Raw genomic sequence first — 21,452 nt, forward strand, 5'->3', positions numbered from 1 at the left:
TCTAAATAAATCACACAGTGTCACCAGCAAAGCACCATCACACCTCCTCCATGCTTCATGGTGGGAGCCACACATGCGGAGATCATCCATTCACCTACTCTGCGTCTCACAAAGACACGGCGATTGGATCCAAAAATCTCAAATTTGGAGTCATCAGACCAAAGGACAGATTTCCACCAGTCTAATGTTCATTGCTCGTGTTTCTTGGTCAAAGCAAGTCTCTTCTTCTTATTGGTGTCCTTATTGGTGTCCTAGTGGTGGTTTCTTTGCAGCAATTCGACCATGAAGGCCTGATTCACGCAGTCTCCTCTGAACAGTTGATGTTGAGATGTCTGTTACTTGAACTCTGTAATGCTTTTATTGGTGCTGAAATCTGAGGTGCGGTTAACTCTAATGAACTTATTCTCTGCAGCAGAGGTAACTCTCGGGCTTCCTTTCCTGTGGCGGTCCTCTTGAGAGCCAGTTTCATCATAGGGCTTGATGGTTTTTGTGACTGCACTTGAAGAAACTTTCCGAGTTCTTAAAATGTTCCGTATTGACTGACCTTCATGTCTTAAAGTAATGATGGAATGTTGTTTCTCTTTGATTATTTGAGCTGTTGTTGCCATAATATGGATTTGGTCTTTTACCTTGTCACAACACAAATGATAGGCTTAAACGCATTAAGAAGGAAATAAATTCCACAAATGAACTTTTAACAAGGCACACCTGTTAATTGAAATGCATTCCAGGTGACTACCTCATGAAGCTGGTTGAGAGAATGCCAAGAGTGTGCTAAGCTGTCATCAAGGCAAAGGGTGGCTACTTTGAAGAATCTCAAATATAATATATAAATATAAATATATTTGTTTAACACTTTTTTGGTTACTACATGTTTCCATGTGTGTTATTTCATAGTTTGATCTCTTCACTATTATTCTACAATGTAGAAAATAATACAAATATTTTAAAAAGCCTTGAATGAGTAGGTGTGTCCAACATTTTGACTGGTACTGTATATGAAACTCAAAGCATACCTTGTTGATCCATTAGAACTGCAGTAGCATGGAAATGAAGTCAGAGGGAGCATTAAACACTGCCTGTTGCTATTAAGCCATTCCTGCATTGCACAGTACACATTCCACATACTGTACCTGAAAATACCCTTTAGTTTGTAATGACTTAGATGGAACTTAATTTTACATGATATGATTAAGCAGGCACACTACCTTCCTTCCTGTGTACTAGTATTTATAACTAAGTAGCCTACTGTACCCAATTACATGTTATACAACCACACTTGGAACGGCTTGGCTCGCTTGACCTTCTTGGGCTGCGCTGCCATTGCAAACCCCTGTGCCATTTTCTGTTGTGTTACACAAGCACATTACTCACATCAAGGGCTTTATTATGTCTAGTGAATAAGGCACCTACACACCCAGTGGATGGCCCGGGCCAGGTACTGTTATATAAAGGCTGTTCAGCTGCAGCTGTCTAAGTGCAGATATGTCAGCCCAGCCATTTGCTTCTATGGTCAGAGTGTTGAAGGGTTACAAACCTTATTAAATGCTAGGTATTATTTATTTTTGACAACTTAGTTAATTGAGCTTCACTTCACTAAAGAAGTGTGATCCTACAGTTTTCCTGATGTCCACAGTGTCCACTTTTTGACTAGTGGACGGCACTGACAGTGACCTGGCTGGAGAGGGGGGTATTTGTTACATCATGCACATAAAAGCATGTACAGTGCTGTGAAAAAGTATTTGCCCCCTTCTAATGTTCTCTACTTTAGAATATGTTTGATACTGAATGTTATCAGATCTTCAAACAAAACCTAATATTAGATCAAGGAAACCTGAGTGAACAAATAACACAACAATGACTTACTTATTTCATAAACAAAGTTATGCAACACCCAATGCCCCTGTGTGTAAAAGTAATTACCCCCTTCCACTCAATAACTTGTTGTGCCACATTAAGCTGCAATGACTCCAACCAAATGCTTCCTGTAGTTGGTCAGCCTCTCACGTCGCTGTGGAGGAATTTTGGCCCACTCTTCCATGCAGAATTGCTTTAACTCAGGGACATTTGTGGGTTTTCAATCATGAATTGCTCATTTCAAGTCCTGCCACAACATCTCAATTGTGATTAGGTCTGGACTTTGACCAAGCCATTTCAAAACTTCACATTTGTTGCTTTTTAGCCATTTTCATGTAAACTTGAGAGTCATTGTCTTGCTGCATGACCCAACTGCGCTTCAGCTTCAGCTAACAGATGGATTGCCTGTAGAACTCTCTGATACAGAGCAGAATTCATGATTCCTTCTATTAAGGCAAGTCGTCCGGGTCTTGAGGAAGCAAAGCATCCCCAAACCGTCACACTACCGCCACTACTTAAAACCCCACAAATATCACTGAGTTAAAGCAGTTCTGCATGTAAGAGTGGGCACAAATTCCTCCACAGCGATGTGAGAGACTGATCAACAACTACACATGTTGTATTCGGCGCATGTGACAAATACAGTTTGATTTGATTGCAGCTAAAGGTGGAACAACCGGTTATTGAATGTAATGGGGCAATTACTTTTTCACACATGTGAATTGGGTGTTGCATAACTTTGTTAATTAAATAAATAAAACAAGTATATATTTTTGTTATTTGTAAACACAAGTTCCCTTTATCTAATATTATGTTTTGGTTGAAGATCTGATAACATTCAGTATAAAAATATGCCAAGACAGAGAAAATCAGACAGGGCAAATACTTTTTCACGGCATTATACTTCCAGATGACAAAAGTGGTTCGGAGAGGGGAGATAACCGAGGCACTGACTCATGAAAACTCTTTTGTGTTCCACAACCTTCCATTTCAGCCCATGGGTTAAGCTCGTGTGCATGGGATGTTTTGTTGGAGGCACAGACCACACATTCCCAAGAGTCAGGAATGTTTCAGTGGCAGAGATGATTCCTGTGTTTCAGCTCATGTTGCTTTTGAAAAGCCTTTGCAATCTAATGGCCCCCTCATCTGGTGTTTAAAGAATCTGTATTTATTTAATTGAATTAGAGTAGACAAGTGTAATGCAAGATACGACTATGGCCACATACACAATACAACTTGTACAACTGATGTAAAATGCATTTGACATAATGGTTGTGATACAACAGTCTGCCTGCACAAAAATCATTACACAATCATTGGGTCGTGTCTCCACATTGCCTGTGTAAAAATGTTTTTGCGGACAAACTCTCTGTTGTATCACAACTGTTGTCACATATTGTAAACTAGGATGTGTACCCTTTAGTTTGACTATTCCTCATCACAGACAAAGCTTTGAGGGATACAAAGACAAACCCTGCAATATCCGCTGCAATATGATAACCATTATACAACACTTTGATTAGGCACATTAAAATAGCATGCATTTATTCGCAGCAGCTTAAGGTTGAGGGCAGGCTGTCTGCACATTACAAGCACAGCCAGCCCAGTGTGACAGCATGGAAGTGTTGGCAGCATTGAAGCGATAGGAGACAGTATCGAAGCCAGAGCCCACCCTCTGTGCCATCCATCCACTGGCAGCATCTCAGAGCTACCAGCCACAGGCAGCAGCATCTCAGGGCTATACATGGAGCACCTAACACTGTATCATATGAGCTTGTGGCACACACAGTCACACACTTCTCACATGGGCACACTCTAGCCCTTTGACACACTGCCCACTCTCACGCAGTTTCCCACACTGTTTACAATGGACGATCTAGCACTAAGTGTGAGTTCTGTCGTTACATCAGCACACAGACAGGCACTTAACCTCCCAGATGCCTTTTCTGGGTAAGTTAGGTAACCAGTTTTCCCACAATGCACTGCTTTGCCCTACTTCTGTCAGTGTGCTACATGTTTTATAAAATTGGGGGAAGGTGTATCCGCCAAGTTCCAATAGCAACCCCTCTAGTGGCCTTATCATTTCAGTTACATAACCTTACTTGGCGTGTAACATAGGACTGGTGTTATGTGGCCAGTCTGGCTAGGGCACGCTGATGAGGGATCTGTTTTAAGGTTTATGCTGAGAAAGAGTATCTTTATACTCTCTAGTTCCAGTGGGGCTCTCAGTACAGTTGAATAATATCTGGCTTAGTTGCTTCACACCTTTGAGATCCCATTTGTCATTCACTAAAGTTTGTTTATGCATTTTTCTGTCCTGAACAAACAAAGCATGACGCCTTATTCAAAATAACAAAGATGGGGGGGAAGAGTCCCTTGCCATTTTGGTACGATTCCTGTACCGACTGCTGAAAAATGCCCTCTCTCAAAGGCAGAACAAGATACCCTGATCCTCTGCAGATGCTAACCCCATTTCAAAGTTTACGTAACGTCTGACTGCCCCGTTATGTAAGCCCTATTAAATATATCCCCATGGCTTCTCCCTCCCTCACTCCCACCAGACTGCTAATTACATTGGTGCTACTTGTCCCCTCTTCCTCGGAGTCCATTATCCCTCCCAGTCAGGGAGGTGCGGTTCGGTATGGGTAAGGTCATCTCCTCCAGCAGAAAGGCAGAGCTGCAGAATGTGGGGCAGTGGGGCAAGGGGAGTGGAATAGTGTTTCCTTCCTCCTGAACCGTGACCTACATTCACACTGTTGTGTAAAGTCAATGCAGCCTTACATAAGCTTTCTGTTATGTCCCAACATTCTAGACGTTTCCAAAGAGCTATATTGATACTACTTTAGACTAACACGTAACCAAAGGAGAAAAATGTTGAACATGAGACGAGACAAATGAAAGACCATCGGTTTAGCTCTTATTCCACTAATTAAGAGCCTTTTTTATTCAGACGTGTGTTTTCTGTACATCGTATAACATTGCAATGACTACATTTCCATCCAAAGAGAAATATAACGTCAGATAAGATGCCTACAACATACATTCCATTTTTCTTGTAAAGACATACAGTCCGAGTGTTATACAATCACCCAAAAAAGACTTCATCCATGGTCACCTCATCTCCATAGAAACAAATGACATGTCCATTTTAATTAGCATGTTCTGTGGTGGAAGAGCTACAGGTCAGTGTGACAGAGGTAGAAGGCTTCAATCATTAGAGCAAGGTTCAATGTGGAATTCAAAAAGGGCAGGAAGATACTACCGTTGAATTTCTATTGTTTTGGCATTTTCTGATGTAAATGAGAAGAATGCATCTTTGCATAGAATGTGGCTTACATGCAACAGCCATATCAAATGTATAGACATGCAAATGTGTGACGTTGGAGAGGAAACAATCTACTTGAATTGACATGCCAATCAATTCACTTTTATCCTGACATTTTTTAACTCAACCAAGGCTCAATGTTGTTGTTGTATCTGAAAGTCCAGCTGAAAATACTCAAATTGTGTTCTTGCGTTGAGATGATTTTAATTTAGTTGGGATAAAATACACAATATAATACCAATATTTGTAACAACAACATTACTCACAATAAACCAGGACTGGAATTGTTTAAATGACTGTTTTTCTCCTCAGTAATAGTTTGGACTTTAAGCCAAGTCTTCCTCGGTGGAACGCTACCTTGAACCCTGAATTCTGCTACATAGTTTGAGCTTTATGGTACTGGCATCATGGAAGAAATCCAACTTAAGGCACTAAATGTTGAAAAAGATTAGAAATCACTGAGTGTTTGATGCTACCGTTTATGAGGACTGCCAGTGGACAATAACTGGAATGACAAGATGACCGTTCAAATGTCAGAAATAACTATTCCAACTCCTTCGTGAGCTTTTAGAATGGTTAGACTACTGCCTGTTTCATCTGACTGTAATGTGTGTTCGGAAAATAATTTCAGAGTGTTTTGAGCTTAGGTCAGGACAACCTAATGCAAAATGTTTTTTCTAAAACCAAACTGAGAATAGTGGAAAGTGGTAATAGTGGCAAGGCTGATAAATCCTGCACGCTCTACACGTTGATATTTCCCTCGTCTACAGTTATTTGCATGTTCACATTCATGTCGTTGTCTTTTGTATACAAGCCAGGAATCACGCTGCACAAGTGGTAACCATTATTGCAATCACTCTGAGTTTGTTCGTCACGTGCGTCATCTCTAATTTATGACCATATATGTTGCAAATAATAAGAGACAAGGCAGCCCTATATGAATACAATAACTTACACTTGGCCCTTGGAATACAAAACATAATTGTTGTTCATTAACACATTTCCACAAGATTTAACAACAACATAACCATCCTGGTTCAACATTGTCTGTATAAAAAGGTGATCATCATAACATAAAAATAACAGTAGAAAACTTTTTTTTTTTTTTTAAGTGTCAGACAAAGAATCATGTAACGTCCAACAAAACAATAACAAGGTTTTCCTTTCTTAAAGGCAAATCCCACGACCCATCTTTGCTCACCATGTGAGTATCACTTATGCTGCTGCTGCAAAGTAGGTCATATAAATAACAATACACATTCAACTGGAGGTGTATCACACATCTCCACCAGAACAGGGAGGAAATCCTGTTATCTGAATGGTAGAGTTAAAGCAGCAGCAGAACCTGTTCTGTATCGGCATTTTGTTAACTAACTTTCTACATTTTCAGGGGGTTTGGTTTTGATAATATGTCATTTCTGGTGGTTAACAAACCCTATGGAATAAAAAAAGAAGTTATTTATGTAATAGTTTAGAGTTTGTCATCCCTCCCAGGCATGTAAACATGTTACATGCACATGCTGTGTTTATAAATAATAAAGAAAAACTAAATCAATCATTATTGTCTTCAAAGCACACTGATTAAAAGATTCAGTCCATAAATATCCTCTTCTAATCCTTGGAAGGAAGAAATAATCAGCATCACATTTTGGTAATCTAATCAAAGCCCACTTGCCAATAACCTATTTACGCAGAAGGCTTTCGTTAACATTTGGTCTTTCTGACAAAACAGACATCCACATGGAGGAGATGGATGGTTGTGTGAGGGTTGGAGTCACCGAGAGGAGTGGTTGCGGGTCATGAAGAGGAGAACTCTGCGGATGCCACTGAGTCTGTCCTTCAGGGAGGTCAGGGCAAGGAAGGGCAGCTGGGCTCGACCCTGCAGAGGAAGGACTGCCAGCAGCCACCAGCACCAGCACGGCCCATTGGGGCTGGCCTACAGGGGACAACCAGAATAATCTATCCATAACCTGTTCAATACAAACTGTGTCGTATCAAAATAGAGTGAACACAAATACGATCTGTATCCAGGGTTGACATATTTACCTGTGGTTCAGAGTTTTTCTCCGGCATGGGCCCAAAGTGACCCACGATCCTCTCCATCTGTTCTGCTCTGAGGGAGTTGACCCAGATTAAGGCCTGGTCGTACACTGCATCATGGAGACTCTGCAGCTCCTTCTCTGTCACACCCTCCACCTATACAGAACAAAAACAGCCTTTATTAGCACAGCGAGATACACTAACACACTTTAAACATGTTCAAACAAGTTCAGAGAACATTCACGCAAATGCTTGAGTTTATGTGATTAACAAATGACCTTAATGTCTTCCAGGTATTCAATGTCTGCTGTGTTGTACCCATCTCTCTGGTGGTGCTCAATGACTTTAAACCTTCTTTTCCCGATGGTGTCAACAACGGAGCGGCCATCTGCAAAGAATTCCACGTTTCGGATCTCCAGGAGGCAACCGTAATCTGCAAATCTATGGGGAAGGAAAAAAAGTAGATATGGTAAGCAAATAAGACCAAAAATATGCTTAAGGCATTCACAGGGGGACCAAACAATAAAATAGGCTATATAAACTATCTGAAGTTGCTTATACAAAATGACATGCAAGACCTGCTCAGTTCTGATAATACCCTAAGGCCCTCAATGGGGACAAACAAGAGAATTAACCCAATGGGGCCAGACAAGAGAGTTGACCCAATGGGGCTTCTGAGTTGTTAACATGAACTGCCAGATGATGCCGATGTCCCCTGTCTGACTGGGGAACATGCAACACAATGTCTCTCTGATTTGTACAGGCTTTACTCACCCTTTGAGGTTATCATCGAGGCACATTCCAAACTGCTTGGTGCCCATCTCCATACACCTGCGGATCATCAGCCGGTAGCAGGGCTCGAAGACATGAAGAGGGCATGGAACTGTGGGGAAGGCCATGGTGCAAACAAATATAGGCACGTTCTTGTTTAGACTGCAAAAGAAGAAATCAAAGTAGAGAAAATGATTAGTTTGAGGAAATAATATATCCAAAGTTACAGGTGAAGAAACATAAATGCCATGTTACATGTCTTTGTTACACACTACTGGATCAATGGGGTAGTGTCTGTATGCTGGCGTGATTCTTACTTCGATAAGTCTGCAATCTCCTCCGCGTTGACTTTCTGCCTATCTATGAGCTCGGATGGCAGATACGTGCAGATGAGGTTCTCCACCAAGACAGTCTTGTTGTATTTACTTTCTGACAGATACTCTTTCAGATCCATCTTGCAGAGAGGACACTTGGGGTTGTAGTCCAGACATCGCTCGAGGCATTTCAGACAGAAGGTGTGTCCACAAGGAGTGGTGACTGGTTCATAAAAGAGCCTAGGGAATACCATGGAGAGAAAGGATACTCAGAACGTCTCACACTACTCTAGTGTTGATTACTTTCAGGTTCTTATTTATAGTGCATTGCATGTCAATTAGAATGTTTGATAATGAAATGTAAGCTATAACGGTGAAAATAAGGCTAGATGTTTACCAATGAATCTTTATTGATTAATATTATCAGAAAGGAAGATTGATATATTGTGTTCACTTGTAAAATAACTGACTTGTATCAGGCTGAGAAAATAACTTTTAATCCTAGAATATCAGAATCAAAAGCAGAACACTATATTACTATCCTTTTAGCCTTAAGTGGCAAATACTATAATTCAGCTACAAGTATTGTCATGGATGGTAGTACTTACCTCATACACAGAGAACACTCCAGGTCATTCGGGTCTATGAGGCCAGCAAGCACTGTACTCCAGGAAGTTGCCTGTTCATTCTGGGTCACTTCTGTAAAGGAGAACCATTTGAGTTAGAATGTGAATCTCAACGACTACTTCACTTACAGTAGACATCATGCCAATAAAGCTCCATTGAATGGAAGAGCAGAGACAAGAGGCATTTAAACTTACCATATCTGGAACGCTTGCAGATGTCGCTACTGTCCACTTGGCTGTCCTCGGACGAGCTACGTTTGAGGAAGACGCTCCTGTTGGTGACCCTGGGATGGCAGACATTCACCTGATTTTCTGTTTTCTTTCCGCTGCATGTCTCAAACGAGCCATCTGTCTTAGATTCACTCATCGTGGGCGACAACATCAACTTCTCGTCAGAGGCGATGATATTCTTGTATTCCTGTGAGAAAGGGTGATGATAGGACATTTTAGTAAGTTCATAAGTTCATGAGCTCAACTCCAGGCACTATATGATAGTACTGTATTATATAGAAAAACTCAGAAGATAGATGACTTCTCTTACCTTGTAAGATGTGGTGATGATGCAGCTTGAGGTGTTCAGGGCGCCACCTTTAAATCTACTTCTGGAAGATAGTAGACTTGTGCAGTCCAGGATTCTTTTGTGTACTTGATCAGTGACAGGGGCCAGGAGATCACTCAGAATATTTTGCGCCTCTGTTTTTGCCAGTTTACTCTCAGGGTCTAATGCAATGACGACCAGGTACTCTCTTAACGCTTCTTCACATTTCCCCAGAGTGACAAGAGCTTGTGCTTTTCTAATATGTCCCTGGAAGAAAAATAATGTTTAGTAATCAGTACAATCCTACAATTTCTTTGCATTGTGAAGTTCTGATGATAGATCTAAATTAAACATGGCAAAACATCCAACCCTCACCATGGACCAAAGAGGCATGAGCTTGCATGCCATCTCTGCATCATGGAGGGCATCCTGGTAATTCTTCAGACTGGAATTGATCTGTGATCGGTTGCTGTACAGAACATGGTCCCTTGGAGCTGGAAAATAAATACAACATACTGAAAATGATAATCTATTAATTATTCCATCATTCTATCATTGAATGTCACACAAGACCAGTGTTCTTTAGATCACAGTGAAAATTTGGGAATTTTTGATTGTTGTTGTTCAACATTTGAAGAAGTATATGTTTAATCAATAATGACAGTGGAACCAATACTCCTGTGTCTACTGTTGAACTTTAATTACCCTTGACCCACATTTATTTTACTGTTTGTTACACGATCGCAACAAAATGCCATGGCTCACATGTCACTCAATGTTTGGTAGCCAAGCCCAGTGTTTCCCAAACAACCCTGGCCTAGCCTACATAACATTTTATTTAACCTTCACACGCCCATGTCTGACAAAAGCACGACTCTCTCCTAATTAAGGGGTTATAGCCTAGTAAAACAGGATACATTGTTATAATAATTTCCCCATCGAAATCTTACAATGTAGCGCAGTTTACACCACACGCTGCTGATTCAGCTGTCAATTAAACCAGCCCATGGGCACTGAAAACAGTACCCTACATACTGTTGCAACATTGCGTAGGATTTCATTTAATTACATTTAGAACATTGGTTTTAAATGAAAAGGTAAAATGCCATACCTATTTGTATTGCTTTGTTGTATTTTTCCAAAGCAGAATCCGTTTTCTCGGAATATAGTCCATTCCCCTCACGTCTCAGATGAACAGCAAGTAATTGAACTGGAAACCACTTTGATAACAAGTTACTAAGAACAACATTTACTCTATAATTGTCCACATCATTGAATTTGGTCATGTCATTGCACTCTTTGCAGCAGACAGGCGTTTTTTCTCTGTTCAGGCACTTTTTGCAAAAGCAGTGTCCACAAGGCAAGGTAACTGGCTCGTATAGAAATCTATAACATATTCTGCAGGTAAATGCATCATATCCAACGCAATAAGAGTTCGTCTCCTGCCTGTTGCTTTGACTGTGTGTCCCATCATTTCTTTTAATACTGTTAGAGAGATATTTAATAAGATTCTCCAGGTGGACTGGTCGGAGTCTCTCGATTTCAGCCGCTTTTCGGTAGATTTCGAAAGCTTCGTTCAATTTGCCAGCAAATGCCAGGGCATCGGCTCGTTTCACCAACAGATCTTGCTGCTTACCAGGGTCACGGAGGAGCAGCATTTGACATTCGTATATGTCTGCTGCGAGCCCGAAGTTTTTAGATTTAAACGCTTCTACCGCAAGAAGCAGCATACAATCTGTACTCTCCGTTCCCATGATGACTGCTGTTGTGTAGTATTCTCGCGAAATTAATATTTCATTTTTGGAAGTAACAGGTCGTTCTCTATTTATCTCATTTTCTGAGGTCTTCGCCCCTGTTCAGCTCACTACTCAGACGATATGATAGCACACCGTAAATAATATTCTCACTATTTTTTTTTAATAAATAAATAAAAGTTACATAAAGTGTCATGTGACCACAGCCAGCTGTTTGTATTGGACAGGTTTCTAACGCGGTTGCCTAATAACAATTCAGTTGTAACAGAGCGTCTGGACTGAGGCGGTCAATGTGCTGAAATGGGTCTAATGCGTAATACTTGTATAGATGTACGTAGGCTGATGGCATTCCATCACTGGTCTCTTGGACAGTAGAGCATATGGCGCGGCAGGCTGCCTAGTGGTTAGAGCGTCGGACCAGTAACCGAAAGGTTGCTAGATCTAATCCCCGAGTAGACATGGTAAAAATCTGTCGTTCTGCCACTGAACAAGGCAGTTAACCCACGAAAACCCTCTAAAATAGGATTCTGAGAACCCTTTTTGGTTCCACCTCAAGGGTGATATTTGGAAGCAGATGTTCTACCAAATAAGGTTTTATGTGAACTGAAAAGGGTTCTATCTGGAACCTTATTTTCAGAGGGTTCTCCTACAGGGACAAAAAGTTCTACATAGCACTCAGAGAGTATGTTGCAGTAGGCTATAAACTGATAATAGATCGTCTATTATAATTACAAATTCTTAAGCTTGTTTTACTAATGTTTATTTATTTGTTATTTTACCAGGTTGACACGTTCTCATTTACAGCAACGACCTGGGGAATAGTTAGAGGGGAGAGGAGGGGGATGAATGAGCCAATTGTAAACTGGGGATTATTAGGTGACCGTGATGGTTTGAGGGCCAGATTGGGAATTTAACCAGGACACCGGGGTTAACGCCACCACTCTTACGATAAGTGCCATGGGATCTTTAATGACCTCAGAGAGTCAGGACACCCGTTTAACGTCCCATCCAAAAGACGGTACCCTACACAGGGTAGTGTCCCCAATCACTGCCCTGGGGCATTTGGATATTTTTTAGACCAGAGGAAAGAGTGCCTCCTACTGGCCCTCCAACACCACTTCCAGCAGTATCTGGTCTCCCATCCAGGGACTGACCAGGACCAACTCTGTTTAGCTTCAGAAGCAAGCCAGCAGTGGCATGCCGGGTGCTATGCTGCCGGCATTAATGTGGCACATTAATAGGCACTGTGCTAGAGGCAGTATTACATGGAAAATGTGTTTTTATTCATTCAAGGACTAAAGTCTGTTAGTGGGTTACATTGTTACCCAAATTCCTCCACACAGGTAGGTCGTCTGAGCTTGCAAATGAACTCAATCCCATTTTCAGACAGCCAGGGACAGGTCAACTTTCTTTTACAGTGACTGAAAGTGGGCCATCGGTGTAACCCAGTCAGTCTAGACCTGGATGAGGTTTAGCCTTCATCCTGTGGCTGACCCATAACTTTCCCCCATGTCACCTTAGCATTTCTAGGTCAACTTTACTTTGAACGGTAATTTAAATAAACACATGGTTATAAACACAAACAATACATTTACTGTTAACACCATTATTAAGTCAAGTGCTAATAAAAATATCGGATATTTAAAACACAACACCCATTTTAGTACAATTGATCATATTTAATATCTACAGTATGACATGTCAAAATCATATAAATCCTTTTTATGGCAAAAACCTTGCCTGATGAAACCATCTTCTAATAACCTTACTGACATGCACGGTTAATCTTGAATCTTCAAAACGCTTCTCTTCTCCAGATCGTTCATCTCTTTAAGAATTAGCGCAACGTTGTATCGGAGTTCTTGGAACTTGGAAACAGGCACCTAGGGAGAAAAAATGCAGACATATTTAAAAAAAAAAGGTAGACTGGTAGAATGACGTTGCAATGAGCAGCATGCCGTGTTCTCTTCACTCATTTACAACGTGGTAGCCATGGAACCAAAACAGCGGAGAAGTTGAGCCTCGTCCTTAGTTGTTGCGGAAATTGACCCACTATGCCGTTTTCTTTCTGCATCTAGGTCATATTGCTGAGTCTACCTTTAAAATTACCCGATTGTATTGAAGGAAATAACAGTATTATTAACACTATGAATGCTGATATCAAGCTCTGTCATACAAATGGACTATGGAATAAATGCAATGTCTGATCACTTGTTTGAACACAGTACAATATTTATGTTTGAGGGAAGTGTTGGACATGCCAGACAGTTCCCATAATCCTTCACCATAAGATGTTGATAGTCTAAAACAGATGTAGCCCATATTCTAGTCTAAACCATGTTGTACACAGTTGTATAAAGCAGGGACACACTGTTACATAGTAACCTACTTGCAACTGTGAAAGGCCAACATATTTACAGGCTGAGTAGTTACACACATCTTTACATGCATTAGACAAACTTAAAATCAACCCTCACCCGAGTAAGCCAGTGAGGAGACGTGCATATGAAAGCCATAACCAGCAAGTTGTTTGTGTTTTTACCTCAAAGCGATGGCCCTTTCCATCTGAGAGCTTCATCTGCATTAAAATGGAGGGCTGCAAGGCACGAGCTAGGGAGCTTCCAAGAAAATAACAGACAATGTGATGCATGTATTATTAAATCAGAGCCTTCTAAGCAATACCGTTTGCTTTTTAAATTCTCACTACACAATGAAATGTGTTAACTATTTAGCAAACCATTTATTGTACTACTATATAATGATAACACTGCATGCATTTTTTTCTCAGTTTAATTCTCTGTTCAATTTCTCCATCAAAAAGTTGACCCTCCTATGTGATAGTGAACAAAGTATAGTGTACCTTGTTGATATGGCCACATCTACTCTCCATCTAAAATCCTTCAGGGAGGGTAATCGAGGCCCCTGCTGTGTAGCCACTGCCTCCAGTGCTGTTCGTCTGAAACCCCCCCAGAGAAAGAAAGGGACAGTGAGCTGATCCACAATCACAGAGTGAGCACCACAGGGGTCTCTGTGCACAATAAACCCACCACTTAAGTGCTGGAAACCTGGATTTTAGTTTAAGACAAACCTTTTCATTAAGTTTGTCATTTCGTGCATTCGGAAAGTAAACAGACCCCTTGATTTTTTCCAAACTGTTACATTACAGCCTTATTAAAAAAATGATTTAATTGTCCCCCCCAGCGGTGGAAAAAGTACCCAATAGTAGTCATACTTAAGTCAAAGTAAAGTTCCCTCTTAAGGATCTGCCTCCTTTTCCCCCCTTTTTTTTTCTCTCCAAAAATGACATCCCCAAATCTAACTGCCTGTAGCTCAGGACCTGAAGCAAGGATATGCATATTCTTGATACCATTTGAAAAGAAACACTTTGAAGTTAGTGGAAATGTTAAATTAAAATGTAGGAGAAAACCACATTAGATCTGGTGAAGAAAAAAAAACGCTTTTGTTGTTGTACCATCATCTTTGAAATGCCATAATGTATTACGCCAGCCCGAGCGAATTTAGATTTTGGCCACTAGATGGCAGCAGTGCATGTGCAAAGTTTTAGATCGATCCAATGAACCATTGTATTTCTGTTTAAAATGTTGTATCAAGACTGCCCAAATGTGCCTAATTGGTTTATTAATACATTTCCAAGTTCACAACTGTGCGCTCTCCTCGAACAATAGCATGGTATTCTTTCACTGTAATAGCTACTATAAATTGGACAGTGCAGTTAGATTAATCTTTCTGCCAATATCAGATATGTCTATGTCCTGGGAAATGTTCTTGTAACATACAACCTCAAGCTAATCACATTAGCCTATGTTAGCTCAACCCTCCCACGGGGGTCCCACTGATCCGGTATTAATAGAAAATTACTCAAGTAAAAGTCACTCACTAAAATACAACTTGAGTAAAAGTCTAAAAGTATTTGGTTTTAAATATACTTTTGTCTCAAATGTAATTGCTAAAAATAAAATACATATATTACAGAATTCACTAATTAAGCATTTGTGTTTAGTGAGACCACCAGACCAGAGGCAGTAGGGATGGCCAGGGATGTTCTCTTAAGTGCGAGAATTTGACCATTTTCCTATCTTGCTAAGCATAAACATTTTTTTAAGTACTTTTGGGTCTTAGGGAGAATGTAAGGACTAAAAAACACATAGTTTTCTTTAGGAACTTAGTGAAGTAAAAGTAGTCAAAAATATAAATAGTATAGTAAAAGTACCTATACACCCCAAAAACAATTGAAGTAGTACTTTCAAGTATTTTTACCTAAGTACTTTAAACCACTGACAATACCACATAGTGACAAAGCAAAAGCAGGTTTAGGCATTTTTAATATTACATTTATATAAGTCTTAAAGACCCTTTACTCAGTATTTTGTTAAAGCATCTTAGGCAGCTATAACAGTAGAGTCTTCTTGGGTATGACAACAAGATTGTATTTGGGGAGTTTCTCCCATTCTTCTCTGCAGATCCTTTCAAGCTCTGTCTGGTTGGATGGGGAGGGTCGCTGCACAGCTATTTTCAGGTCTCTCCAGTGATCTTCGATCGGGTTCAAGTCCCGGCTCTGGCTGGACCACTGCACTTTACTCCGTTCATCTTCCCACGATCCTGACTAGTCTCCCAGTCCTTGGCGCTGAAAAACAGCATGATGCTGCCACCACAGTGCTTCACTGTAGAGATGGTGCCCGCTTTCTTCCAGATGTGACACTTGGCCTTCAGGACAAAGAGTTGAATTTTGGTTTCATCAGACAAGAGAATATTATTTCTCATGATCTGTCTTTACGTGCCTTTTGGAAAACTCCAAGCGGGCTGTCAAGTGACTTTTACTGAGGAGTAGCTTCCACCTGGCCACTCTACCATAAAAGGCCTGATTGGTGGAGTGCTGCAGAGATGGTTGACCTTCTGGAAGTTTCTCCCATCTCCACAGAGAAACTCTGGAGCTCTGTCAGAGGGACCATCGGGTTCTTGGTCACCTCCCAGAACAAGGCCCTTCTCCCACAATTGCTCAGTTTGGCCGGGTGGCCAGCTCTAGGAAGTGTCTTGGTGGTTCCAAACTTCTTCCATTTAAGACTGATGGGAGGCCACAGTGTTCTTCAGAACCTCCAATGCTGTAGAAATGTTTTGGTACCCATCCCAGATCTCTGCCTCGACACGATCCTGTCTCGGACCGCTACGGACAATTCCTTCGACCTCGGGCTTGGTTTTTGCTCTGACATGCACTGTCAACCCGAGGGACCTTATATAGACAGGTGTGTGCCTTTCCAAATCATGTCCAATCAATTTAATTTAAATAAAGGTGGACTCCAATTAAGTTGTGGAAACATTTCAAGGATGACCAATGGAAACATGATGCACCTGAGCTTAACTTCAAGTCTCATAGCAAAGGGTCTGAAAATGTACAGTACCAGTCAAAAGTTGACACACCTACTCATTCAAGGGTTTTTCTTTATTTGACCATTTTCTACATTGTAAAATAGTAAAGACATCAAAACTATGAAGTATAAATAATATCATGTAGTAACAACAAAAAAAAAGTTATTCAAAGTAGCGTCGCCTTGATTACAGCTTTGCACACTCTTGGCATTCTCTCAACCAGCTTCATGAGGAATACTTTACCAACAATCTTGAAGGAGTTCCCACATATGCTGATCACTTGTTGGCTGCTTTTCCTTCACTCTGCAGTCTAACTCATCCCAAACCATCTCAATTGGGTTGAGGTTGGGTGATTGTGGAGGCCAGGTCATCTGAGACAGCACTCCATCACTCTCCTTCTTGGTAAAATAGCCCTTACACAGTCTGGAGGTGTGTTTTGGGTCATTGTCCTGTTCAAAAACAAAATTATAGTCTCACTAAGCACAAACCAGATGGGATGGCATTTCTCTGCTGAATGCTGTGGTAGCCATGCTGGTTAACTGTGCCTTGAATTCAAAATAAATCACAAACAGTGTCACAAGCAAAGCAGCCCCACAACTCCTCCTCCATGTCCATTGCTCATGCTTCTTGGCCCAAGCAAGTCTCTCCTTATTATTATTATTGATGTCCTTTAGTAGTGGTTTGTTTGCAGCAATTCGACCATGAAGGCCTGATTCACAGTCTCCTTTGAACAGTTGATGTTGAGATGTCTGTTACTTGAACTCTGTGAAGCATTTATTTGGGCTACAGTCAGAGGTGCAGTTAATTCTAATGAACTTATTCTCTGCAGCAGAGGTAACTCTGGGTCTTCCTTTCCTGTGGCGGTCCTCATGAGAGCCAGTTTCATCATAGTGCTTTATGGTTTTTGTGACTGCACTTGAAGAAACTTTCTTAAAATGTTCTTAAAATGTTCCAAATTGACTGACCTTCACATCTTAAAGTTCTTGCCATATAGGGCTTTCTTCTTTATATCACCCCTACCTTGTCACAACACAACTGATTGGCTCAAACACATTAAGGAAAGAAATTCCACAAATTAACAAGGCACACCTGTTAATTGAAATGAATTCCAGGTGACTACCTCATGAAGCTGGTTAACAGAATGCCAAGAGTGTGCAAAGGCATCAAGGCAAAGCGTGGTTACTTTGAAGAATCTCAAATATAAAATATATTTTGATTTGTTTAACACTTTCTTGGTTACTACATGATTCCATGTGTTATTTCATAGTTTTGATGTCTTCACTATTATTCTACAATGTAGAAAATAGTACAAATAAAGAAACCCTGGAATGAGTAGGTGTCCAAACTTTTGACTGGTACTGTATGTAAATAAGCAAAAATGTCCATAAACCTGTTTTCGCATTGTCATTATGGGTTATTGTGTTTAGATTGATGTGCAAAATGTTTTACTTTATACATTTTAGAATAAGGCTATAACTTAACTAAATGTGGAAAAAGGGAAAGGGTCTGAATACTTACCGAATGCATTGTATAACAACAAAATGAATTGTGGGAATATAGGCTAATGTTACTCCATAACAAGTCAACATACCGATTGCCAAACACCACACTTGCAAAGTCTGTGATGAATTCCTCAGGTATCCTACAATGAAAGAATGGAATGTCAGCTGAAAACAATTCAAAACATGTCCAGATAATATTTTGACGGCACAGTATGAATCATTACTTTGAATAATGTGTTTCATATTACGATAAATGCAACAAACAAAAAAACTACCTTTGGGGTTAATTTTCACAATAATATTTTGTAATAATGTGTGTATTCTCATATACCACCAGCTCCTTCTGTGATAAACAAATTATGGGGATCTTGGATTGCCTATTGTAGGGTTCCCCAACTGGCGGCCTTGTGGGACAAATTTGGCCCGCATGTGGTTTTATTTGGCCCCCTAAGTTATCTGAGCAAATAATAGACTGTAAAAACACCAGGAAATCAGCATCAAGTTATTTTAATTTAGGAAATCTGTTTCCAAGTACTCCCACACATAGTGACAGAATTGATCATATACAAATACAAGCAGGGTTTGAAATTATTTTGTTTTGGTCAAATCTATTTGGGCTTCACGTGGACAATTTGCAGTCTACAAATTATTTGTAATTAGGCCCCCGACCATCCTTGGCTGAATCTAGTTGATGATCTCTGGCCTATTGTAAAGCAGTTGTTCAATTCCTTGATACAGGCAAGATAACCTGATGCTTCACAGCTTTGAGATGTGATGAGGTGATACATGGAAGAAGCTACCTTAGTTCCCTTAGATCTTCTTTGAAGACCTAGAAGACATAAAAAATATATTTTATTGTAGATGTTATGTAGGAGTCATGAAATCAGACGTCATCTAGAAATCCGATCTGACCATGGTCTATGAGAGTATGGTTTCAATACAACATAAACAATAACCAGTTCTTTACCTCTTGTTTTAACGATGATGTGGGGATACGTAATGCCTCTTTTAGGAGTCTGTACATTCCAGCCACAACATAACTCAACCGTTCTTCAGGGAGGGCAGCATTTTCCGCGATAGCCTTCATTGCTTCTCTGCAGTCCTTACCCTCAATAGCACTCACCACCGCTGGGAATAGACACAAGAAAAGTGATGTCAAAATGGTTTGTGTGTGTGTGGACAAACGGAAGAGAAATTCAAACAAATTAAATTGAACAATATACCAAAGTTAATGGCATGCAATTTAACAAACCTTTCAGTATTTTTCTAAACATTTCTTGGTCTAAATCCTTCAGCTGTTTAGCCATGATTTCGATTTCTGATGGTATCCTTCCTCCCAAAAAACTTGAGTCTTTGGATGCACCAACCGCGACTTTGGCATGGCTTGACGACATTATACTTCATATATAGCTAAACTTCTTGAACAAACCTAAATGAGTGTAACCTCTTTTCAAATGATGATGTTTGAGTTGACTAGCTTGTCGGTTTATTTATTCCAGAAGATTTCTGTAATGGTAGATCACATGACATGCCTTCTTCTAATGGCGGTCTGCAAACAACCGTGCCTCTGCCGCCACCTACTGTAGTGGAGGGTGTGGTCAAGCATAGTTTACAGACTAGAATAAAATAAAACAAACAAACATACATACAAATACAAATTAAACCCTCCTACCTAATCATGTACTACTAAGTAAATAAAAAAAGTTAAAAAAAATAAAAAATACTCCTGTCTCTCCAGAATCCCTTCCAACCTTCCCCAACCGAGATGCATCCATCTGCAGCCCTGCAGCATAGCCTCTGACTAATATTAGCCTGTCACTAAACCCAATACTATTTATCGCCATCTACTGGTCGTGGTTAATCCCTTACACAAACTGTACATGTGAACTCCTCCTTTTCTTTCATAGATTACTTTCCTTCTTTCCTCTCTCCCTTTCCTAATTTCCTTTCCTCCTTTCTTAGCTTCCCTTGGCAGCAGGTAACCTAGCATTACAGCATTGGGCCAGCTGGTTCGAATACCCAAAGTGAGCAAGGCATTTAACCCTAATTTGCTACTATGGCTGACACTGTAAAAACACATTTCCCTGCACATATCTGGTGTATGTGACAATAAAACATCTTTATAAAAAAAATCCTTCCTGGCTTCCTTTCCTAGCTTCCTTTCCTTTCCTCCGTTTTATTCCCTAGCTACCTGCACTCCTTTCCTAGCTCCCTTTATTTTCCTCCTGTCTAGCTCCCTTTCCTCTTCCCCTAACTCGCTTGATTTTCCCCCTTTCCTAGTTAGGAAAAAAAGTGAAAGAAATTGAGATAGGGAAGGAGGAGAGGAAAGGGAGGTAGGGAAAGAAAGGAAGCTTGGCAAGGATGAAAGGAAGCTAGGAAAATATTAATAGAAAGGAAGCCAGGAAAGGAAAGGGAGAGAGGAAAGGAATCTACAAAATGAAAGGAGTTCACCTGTATGTGGTAGGGGTTAAACATGGTCAGTAGATGGCGATAGTAATAAAATAAAAATAATACAAAATAATACAAATATTGGTCACGTTCACATATTTAAATCAGACCAAATCAAATCAAATTGTATTTGTCACATACACTTGTTAATCAGCAGATGTTATTGCGGGTGTAGCGAAATGCTTATTGGTTTTAGTGACAGGTGGGTTTTAGTAACAGGCTAGCTCTGTTTTATTTTTTTTACAGAAAAGTAGTTTGATTTAGTTTTTTATTTATTTTGTAGTTTGTTCCGTTTTTCATATTTCTATAGGGGATTTTAGAACTACTTCATATAAGGTCAGTGCTCCATGTAGGCTTACCCTGGTGTGTCGTTTTGATAACTACCCAAATCTCTCTCAGACAATGTCAATTTGATCAATATAGTCACCTGTAATCACCCCCCCCCCCCCCCCCTCCTCAAATTAAATGCTAATTAGCAGCTAATGTGGCTATCATACAGAACTACACATCCTTTCACTAGCTTTGAAGTAATCGCTCAATGTGCAGGGTGGGAAAAACCTCCACATTTCTCCATGCAAACTCTCATTGACAAGTAACAAGTAACCTAGCAAGTAGAAATGATAGCCTTTTTAGTTTCTCGTGTAAATAATTGATGTTGTGTTTTTCTCGTGTGTATTCTTGTTTAGCATTTTGAAAATTACTTAGCTAGCTACTTTATTTTTGTAATTATCATTATTTTAATTATTTTATTTCACCTTTATTTAACCAGGTAGGCTAGTTGAGAACAAGTTCTCATTTACAATTGTGACCTGGCCAAGATAAAGCAAAGCAGTTCGACACAAACAACAACACAGAGTTACACATGGAGTAAAACAAACATACAGTCAATAAT

At 40.2% G+C, this 21,452-nt stretch overlaps 2 protein-coding genes across 2 annotated transcripts; both read right to left on the reverse strand.

Annotated features, from left to right (window-relative positions):
* Positions 1 to 4,757: 4,757 nt before the first annotated feature.
* On the reverse strand, positions 4,758 to 11,526 carry LOC109905039 (LON peptidase N-terminal domain and RING finger protein 3). The gene is made up of 10 exons (XM_020502173.2): positions 10,583 to 11,526; positions 9,847 to 9,965; positions 9,475 to 9,738; positions 9,129 to 9,351; positions 8,916 to 9,006; positions 8,311 to 8,547; positions 7,997 to 8,155; positions 7,501 to 7,663; positions 7,229 to 7,378; positions 4,758 to 7,118 (listed from the first exon to the last, which is right to left on the reverse strand). Exons 1-10 carry the CDS (start codon positions 11,223 to 11,225, stop codon positions 6,957 to 6,959), a joined length of 2,211 nt encoding a protein of 736 aa, XP_020357762.1. The 5' UTR covers positions 11,226 to 11,526; the 3' UTR covers positions 4,758 to 6,956.
* A 960-nt stretch (positions 11,527 to 12,486) lies between these two features.
* On the reverse strand, positions 12,487 to 19,910 carry commd5 (COMM domain containing 5). The gene is made up of 7 exons (XM_020502174.2): positions 19,365 to 19,910; positions 19,080 to 19,240; positions 18,913 to 18,941; positions 18,202 to 18,252; positions 14,086 to 14,181; positions 13,768 to 13,843; positions 12,487 to 13,108 (listed from the first exon to the last, which is right to left on the reverse strand). Exons 1-7 carry the CDS (start codon positions 19,504 to 19,506, stop codon positions 13,007 to 13,009), a joined length of 657 nt encoding a protein of 218 aa, XP_020357763.1. The 5' UTR covers positions 19,507 to 19,910; the 3' UTR covers positions 12,487 to 13,006.
* Between the last annotated feature and the right edge of the window lie 1,542 nt (positions 19,911 to 21,452).

The sequence above is a fragment of the Oncorhynchus kisutch genome, linkage group LG15, assembly GCF_002021735.2.
Source record: "Oncorhynchus kisutch isolate 150728-3 linkage group LG15, Okis_V2, whole genome shotgun sequence".
NCBI classification, from domain to species: Eukaryota; Metazoa; Chordata; class Actinopteri; order Salmoniformes; family Salmonidae; genus Oncorhynchus; species Oncorhynchus kisutch.

Coding starts and splice junctions, on each gene's coding strand:
- LOC109905039 (XM_020502173.2), bottom strand. CDS start 11,225: ATGGGAACGGAGAGTACAGATTGTATGCTGCTTCTTGCGGTAGAAGCG. Junction 9,352..9,474: donor TCATCACCACATCTTACAAG/GTAAGAGAAGTC, acceptor CCTTTCTCACAG/GAATACAAGAATATCATCGC. Junction 7,379..7,500: donor AATACCTGGAAGACATTAAG/GTCATTTGTTAA, acceptor TGTTCTGTATAG/GTGGAGGGTGTGACAGAGAA.
- commd5 (XM_020502174.2), bottom strand. CDS start 19,506: ATGTCGTCAAGCCATGCCAAAGTCGCGGTTGGTGCATCCAAAGACTCA. Junction 18,942..19,079: donor CATCATCGTTAAAACAAGAG/GTAAAGAACTGG, acceptor TATGTCTTCTAG/GTCTTCAAAGAAGATCTAAG. Junction 14,182..18,201: donor AGTGTGGTGTTTGGCAATCG/GTATGTTGACTT, acceptor GGGGGGTTTCAG/ACGAACAGCACTGGAGGCAG.